This window comes from Sapajus apella, unplaced genomic scaffold (genome assembly GCF_009761245.1).
Source record: "Sapajus apella isolate SASKATOON/1434 unplaced genomic scaffold, GSC_monkey_1.0 scaffold6, whole genome shotgun sequence".
Classification (NCBI taxonomy): Eukaryota; Metazoa; Chordata; class Mammalia; order Primates; family Cebidae; genus Sapajus; species Sapajus apella.
In genome coordinates this window covers 59,644,915-59,652,356 of record NW_022436946.1, presented here as the reverse complement: position 1 = coordinate 59,652,356, position 7,442 = coordinate 59,644,915, and the positions used below count along the sequence as shown (strand labels likewise).

General features: G+C 41.4%; 1 protein-coding gene across 1 annotated transcript in view; it reads left to right on the top strand.

Annotated features, from left to right (window-relative positions):
- Positions 1 to 7,442, top strand: part of PM20D2 (peptidase M20 domain containing 2) — an 18,784-nt gene that overhangs the window by 9,550 nt on the left and 1,792 nt on the right. The window contains exon 5 of the mRNA XM_032275274.1: positions 4,236 to 4,371. Within this exon, the coding sequence (XP_032131165.1) occupies positions 4,236 to 4,371 (136 nt within the window). The remainder of the gene's footprint in view (positions 1 to 4,235; positions 4,372 to 7,442) is intronic.

Sequence of the window (7,442 nt, the reverse complement as noted above, 5' to 3'; positions counted from 1 at the left end):
CCTGCCTCAGCCTCCTGAGTAGCTGGGATTACAGGCACGCGCCACCATGCCCAGCTAATTTTTTGTATTTTTAGTAGAGACGGGGTTTCACCGTGTTGACCAGGATGGTCTCGATCTCTTGACCTTGTGATCCACCCGCCTCGGCCTCCCAAAGTGCTGGGATTACAGGCTTGAGCCACCGCGCCCGGCAAAAACTTTTTTTTTCCCCCAAACAGGGTCTTGCTCTGTTGCCCAGGCTGGAGTACGGTGGCACAGGCTTGGCTCACTGCAATCTCCGCCTTCTGGGCTCAAGCAGTCCTCTCACCTTGGCCTCCCACCTCAGCCTCCTGAGTAGCTGGGTCTACAAGCATGCACCACCACACCTGGCTAATTTTTTGTATCTTTTTGTGGAGACAGGGTCTCGCCATATTGGCCAGGCTGGTCTCAAACTCCTGAGTTCAAGTGACCCTCCCACGTTGGCTTCTTTAAGCTTAAATACACCCATTAAGTTTTTCAGGCCATATGTACATAAAGAACAACAATTTAAACTTACTAGCTTCACCAATATACCAGTCAAAGATTTTGATATGTTGTACAACTGAAATGTCTTTTATTTTTTGAGACAGAGTTTCACTCTTGTTGCCTAGGCTGGAGTGCAATAATGTGATCTCAGCTCAACAAAACCTCTGCCTCCTCGGTTCAAGCAGTTCTCCTGCCGCAGCCTCCCTAGTGGCTGGGATTAAAGGCATGCGCCACCACGCCTGGCTAATTTTGTATTTTTGGTGGAGACAAGGTTTCCCACGTTGGTCAGGCTGGTTTCGAACTCCTGACCTCAGATGATTATAGGGGTTATAGGCATGAGCCACTTCACCCAGCCAGTAAAAGCTATTTTTGTACTTATAGATGTGTATAGTAGTGATATAAATACTATGGCATGCTGGAATGGAAGATAAAGATACACGGAGGTTAGTCGAGAGGTTTTATTGATTTGTTTTGGTTTGTTTGTTTGTTTTGAGACGGAGTTTCGCTCTTGTTACCCACGCTGGAGTGCAGTGGCACAATCATAGCTTACTGCAACCTCCGTCTCCTGGGTTCAAGCAATTCTCCTGCCTCAGCCTCCTGAGTAGCTGGAACTACAGGCGCGTGCCACCATGCCCAGCTAATTTTTGTATTTTTAGTAGAGACGGGGTTTCACCATGTTGACCAGGATGGTCTCAATCTCTTGACCTAGTGATCCACCCGCCTCGGCCTCCCAAAGTGCTGGGATTATAGGCGTGAGCCACCACGCCCGGGCTATTTGTTTTTGAGACAAAGTCTTGCCCTGTTGCCCAGGCTGCAGTGCAATAGCACGATCTCGGCTCACTATAACTTTCAGCTCCCAGGTTCTTTAGTATTAATTTTTTGTATCTTTAGTAGAGACGAGGTTTCACCATGTTGGCCAGGCTGGTCTCAAACTCCTGACCTCGTGATGCACCCACCTCAACCTCCCAAAGTACTGGGATTACAGGCATGAGCCACTGCACCTAGTGATTTTTTATGTTTTTAGCAGAGACAGGGTTTTGCCATGCTGGCCAGGCTGGTCTCGAACTCCTGACCTCAGGTGATCCACACACCTCAGCCTCCCAAAGTGCTGGGATTACATGCGTGAGCCACTACGCTCAACTGGTTTTGTTCATTTGAACCATAATAACAGAGTCTCCTTGTGTTGCCCAGGCTGGAGTGCAGTGGTGTAATCTTGGCTCACCGCAGCCTTTGCCTCCCAATCATGTACTGTGTAAAGCGGAGTGAGTTTTAGAATTATATAAGTTAGCCGGGCGCGGTGGCTCAAGCCTGTAATCCCAGCACTTTGGGAGGCCGAGGCGGGTGGATCACGAGGTCAAGAGATCGAGACCATCCTGGTCAACACGGTGAAACCCCGTCTCTACTAAAAATACAAAAAATTAGCTGGGCATGGTGGCGCGTGCCTGTAATCCCAGCTACTCAGGAGGCTGAGGCAGGAGGATTGCCTGAACCCAGGATGTGGAGGTTGCAGTGAGCCGAGATCGCGCCATTGCACTCCAGCCTGGGTAACAAGAGCGAAACTCCGTCCCTAAAAAAAAAAAAAAAAAAAAAAAAAGAATTATATAAGTTATGAATCTTGCCCTGGAGGGAACCTGTAGTCTAGTTGGAGAGACGAGATATAACCCATAACTCTCAGCCTAGCTAATTCTGTAACCTTTAGAAATGTTTAGTGTCTTTGGCCCTCCATTTTCTTGCTTGAAAAATGGAGATAACAATCTATCTTAGGGTTCTTGTGAGAATTAAATGAGACAATGTTTGTGAAGGTTTACAGCCCAGCCTTCATTTATATTACCTTATTTTTTTCTTCTTATTAGTCTAGAGATGTATGATTGATTCACTTAGTAGTAGCAGTATCTCACAGTAGCAGTAATTCTCACAAAGCATATGTTATGTGTCCTGAGAGTAGTGTGAAATGCATTCTGAGGATCAGAGGTGAGAAAGAGTGGTCTGGGGCTGTTAATCTTGAAAGAAGGTTTTGTTCAAGACTATAGACCTGAACTGAGCTTTGAAGGGTGATCATACTTTCAGATATGTATGTGAAGGACAGAGACCGACAGTTCTTAGGGAATATGGTCTGCAAAGATAAGAATATAAAAGCTCGTGTTGTGTTGTAGTGAATAGATAAATACATGGACACATGCAGGAGCAAAGATGTATTTTCATATGCTACTAGAGAAGATGGGTATAGATTTAGTGAATGAAAACTATGAAGTGTCCCTAACCTAGGGCAGTAAAAACTAAATATTTATTCCCTTATTTGTTTAAAATTATAAATATTTGTGAAATACATATGCATGTGAACTATTATCATTAGGCAGTATCTCAAGGCGTACAGTATTCCCTTAGAATAAGATTCGTTGTTACTGGATTTGAATCTATATGTAATTAATTTATTTTTAAAGTTTTTTGTAGAGATAGGGTCTCCCTGTGTTGCCCAGGCTGGTCTCAAATTCCTGGGCTCAAGTGATCCTCCTGCTTTGGCCTTCCAAAGTGCAGGGATTGCTGGTGTGAGCCACCTTGCCTGGTGTAAATCTGTATTTTAAATCATCTTTTAGTAATTTCTTATATTTTGGCTGACTTGTAAAGTCTGATTAGGTTGTCATTATTTCTACCATAGATGTTGCTAAGAATAAAAGAAAGGTCATTTCTGCCATTTTATGATTGGCTATCGCTAACATTGGTATTATCTTTAGTATGAGGGAATATTGCCAGTTTTCATTTAATCAAAACCGAATCTGTAAATCTACTTAGCTGGGCACATAAAAGCTGCTTCTGTGTCTTTATATACTGAAATTAATAAATGAGGTCTATTGTCAACCCTTTCTCATTGCAGATCTTCTACCTTTCCCTCAGGGTGCTTTTGTGCCTCTCACACCAGGCAGTGACATCAGTGTCAGTTTGTGTATTTAATATTAGTAAAGCTTAATTTCTTTTTATTTGGAGACGGAATCCTAGAGCAGTGTTCTCGGAGTGTCGTTTTTGGATCACCTACATCAGAATTACTTGGAGGGTGCTAGTTAAAATAAAAATTAGGCCGAGCGGTGTGGCTCACGGCTGTCATCCCAGCATTTTGGGAGGCCGAGGTGGGTGGATCACTTGTGGGAGTTCGAGACCAGCCTGGCCAATGTAGTGAAACCGCATCTCTACTAAAATACAAAAAAAAATTAGCCGGGCTGGGTGGTGGGCATCTGTAATGCCCGGTACTTGGGAGGCTAAGGCAGGAGAATCACTTGAACCCGGGAGGCAGAGGCCGCAGTGAGCTGAGATTGCACCACTGCACTCCAGCCTGGGCGACAGAGTGAGACTCCATCTCAAAAATAAAATAAAATACAAATTAATAAAAATTTCTGGGTTCTCCTCATACCCTACCTAGGCGACTGAAGTTGACACTCGCTAGCTAGCTAGGCTAGAGCTTGGTGACATTGTGGGGTTTATTGTATAAAGAAGATAGGGTCCTAGGAACTCCCGTTATAGAAAATACATCTTTTTTTTTTTTCTTTTCTAAGACAAGAGACTTGAAAGTGTTATATCTGGAAGGGAAAGTGCCTTCTCTTAAATCTCTTCCTATTAGAGAACTATCACTGGTTTGGTTTAAAAATTAGATAGTGAATTTGAATTTTTTATTTCAAAATTTGCTTTGCAATTTATTTTTTCTCTTACACCAATGCTAGAGCATGTTTTGCAATTTTTTACAGGTGGAAATTAAAGGTGGAGCACATGATTATTACAATGTTCTTCCCAATAAGAGCCTATGGAAAGCTTACATGGAAAATGGAAAAAAGCTAGGAATAGAATTCATTTCAGAAGATACAATGTTGAACGGCCCTTCAGGTAATTAAGTTCTTTTTTTTATATATTGAACTATTTGAGAAAGAGAAATACCACCTTTGGCTAAATTGGTTTTATTTAATGATTTGGGAGATAGGGAGGTACTGCAGATGTTTTTAGTATTTTCACAAACATAATTGATAGGGGAAAGAAACTAATGGACTCTTAAGTGAGTGTAGAATGTCAAATGAGCAGACTTAATTTTAGAAATAGTCAACCTATATTTTTGTCTATATTCCAAATATTTCTAGTGTTTTAAGTTTCTTTCTAATTTTTAAGTAAGTTGCTAAGGCGGGATATAGAATTTTAATCCATTCTCAGTCATCACAATAAGTAGGTTACTAAGTACTTTATTATCTGGGGCGTTTTCAGCTTCTGAGGAGCAACAGACAACTAGAATTGAAATAATCGTGAGCATGTTTGGGGTTATGTCAGTTTTTTTTTTCCTTTTTGCAAGTTAGAAATGTATCTTCTGTTTTAAAAATAGTTGTTGAATGAAGTAGGCCCAAAAGGACTTGGTGGTGAAAATGGGGTGTCAATGTCATTCATTAAGATAAAGATATCAAGAGAAAGAGCAGATTAGGGTAAGAGATTGTTATAAATTATTAATATGTTAAACTTGAGGTGCTTATAGTATTTATTTGTTTTTTTTTTGTTGTTGTTTGTTTGTTTGTTTTTTGAGACGGAGTTTTGCTCTTGTTGCCCAGGCTGGAGTGCAGTGGTGCAATCTTGGCTCACTGCAACCTCTGCCTCCCGGGTTCAAGTGATTCTCCTGCTTCAGCCTACCAAGTAGCTGGGATTACAGGCATGCACTAGCATGCCCAGCTAATTTTGTATTTTTAGTAAAGATGAGGTTTCTCCATGTTGATAAGACTGGTCATGAACTCCCGAACCCAGGTGATCTGCCTGCCTTGGCCTCCCAAAGTGCTGGGATTACAGGCATAAGCCACCACACCTGGCCTGTAGTATTTCTAAGTGGAGCTGTTCAGTACCTGTTAAATCTAGAACCCAAAAAGATGTCTACTTTGGAGATTTGGGAGTTGTCCATATATGGGAGGTAATAGAAGACATAGATGTTGATGAGGTTGCCCAAATACATAGAGGAAGAAGATTCCCAGAGATCAGACAATGGTAGTCAACAGAGTGGTTGGAGAAGAAGCCAGACAATCAGGAGAGAGAGAAGTCATGGAAGCCAAGACAACTTACAGAAAAGAAGGAGGAGTAAATCATGTCAGGTGCTGTAGAGACTAAGTTAGATGAGTATGGTCTAGTGTCCACTGGAGTCTACTAATAAAAAAATTCATGGATTGTCTGGAAGAAAACAGTACAAGACCAGGTGGTACCAGATGCCAGGTCTCACTTCTCTACCCAGGGCATTGACTGGTGAGACAGCAGAAATAGCAAAGACTATTCTTTTTCAAGAGAGTTAGCTTTCAAGGAAAATAGAGTGGATACAGGCTTGAGGGAAATGTGGAAAAGAAAATAATTTTTAAGGGAAGATACTTGAGAAGTAGCTGTAATGTTTAGGAAGGAGGTCAGGGAGTTCAGAGCCTTTCCCTCTAGGAAGTAGCACACAGTGAGCATTGATGGAGCTGAGGAATTGAGAGAGAATTGCCACTGAGAGGAGTTGGTCAGGGACATCAGTTTTGTGTTTTCTTTTCTTTCTGACTAGCATTAGAGCTCAGCTCAGCATTGAAGACCATGAATTTGTTGTTAAGGCAGTCTTCATGGTTTTATTCTTTTACCCTAGCAGGTTTCTGCAGTATAGCTGAAGAAGGGAAGACACATGGTCAGCTCTACCTTGGGTTTAGGTTTTACATAATGGACAAAACAGTAGGATACAGTGGCTGTGATTTTGGTATGATTTATGGGCTCTAGGGTCTAGCTCCACAAGTAAGAACTTAAAATAAGCAACAGGCTTTTTTTTTGTTGTCCATCCTTTTTTGTTTTGTTTTGTTTTTATACTCAGACTCTTTCAACATTAGAGAGGCTTTTTCCATCCTGTTCATTGATGTCCCGTCACTGTGCATCCTCAGTGTCTGGAGCTATTTCTGGCATAGTTAAGTACTTATGAATATTTTCTGAAGCAGTACTTTTATACAGAGGCTACTATGCCTCACAGCCTGGCCTCTGTCTGCCTTTACCACATAACTGGCAGCTGTGAGACTATTGGCATGTTATTTAATCCCCATAAGCCTTGGTTTTTTCATGTTTAAAATGGAAACTGTTCTAAATATTAATGAGAATACATATGAAGCACTTAGGATTGTGTTTGGAACACAGTATTCCAGATAAATGTTAGCTGCTGTTTGTCACATATTCCTTTATTCTCTTACCACTCATTGTGTAGTCTCACTTTGCCTGGCATGGTGTTTGACATGTAATAAACATTCAGTAAATATCTACTGAGTGAACATAAGGCTTTGTTTTTACTGTGATTTATTCAAAAAGTGTCTGTCAATCATGTGAGAAGCTAGAGGTACAGTCATTTCAAATACTATTTCTTGCCTTATACAGCCTCATAATTTAGTTTTTGAAATAAGCATGAACCAAATCATCCAATACATGGAAAATTAAAAAGTGCTGTAAAGGAGAGTAATACATCTCTGTGAGAGCCTATCCTAGACGGATTTCAGTTTATGGGAGGTGAAGTAAGTAAGGCTTTGCTGAGGAAATGATGCTTAAGATGGAATTTGAAGGTTAAGAGTTACAGGGATGAAGCCGGGATAGCATGTGCAAGGGTCCTGTGGCAGGGAGACCATGGTGAGTGTCTAGAGTGGCTGGGGCAGAGAGGGTAGTGGGAACGTGGTATGAGATCAGGTTGAAAAGGTGAATGGAGTTAAGATTGAAAGCAAATAAAGTAGATGCTGCTAGACCAATTAGCAAACTTTTAGTTCAGGCAAGAGGTGATGATAGCTTAGGCTGGGGACAGGAGTTGATGATGGTGATACAAAGAGCGTTAGGATTCTGAGATATTTGGCAGATACTGTTGATAGGTGGGGTGGAGGTAGAGGAAGAGAAAGATTATGTATTTGACTTTAGATATAAGTTTTTTTTTTTTTTTTTTGAGACGG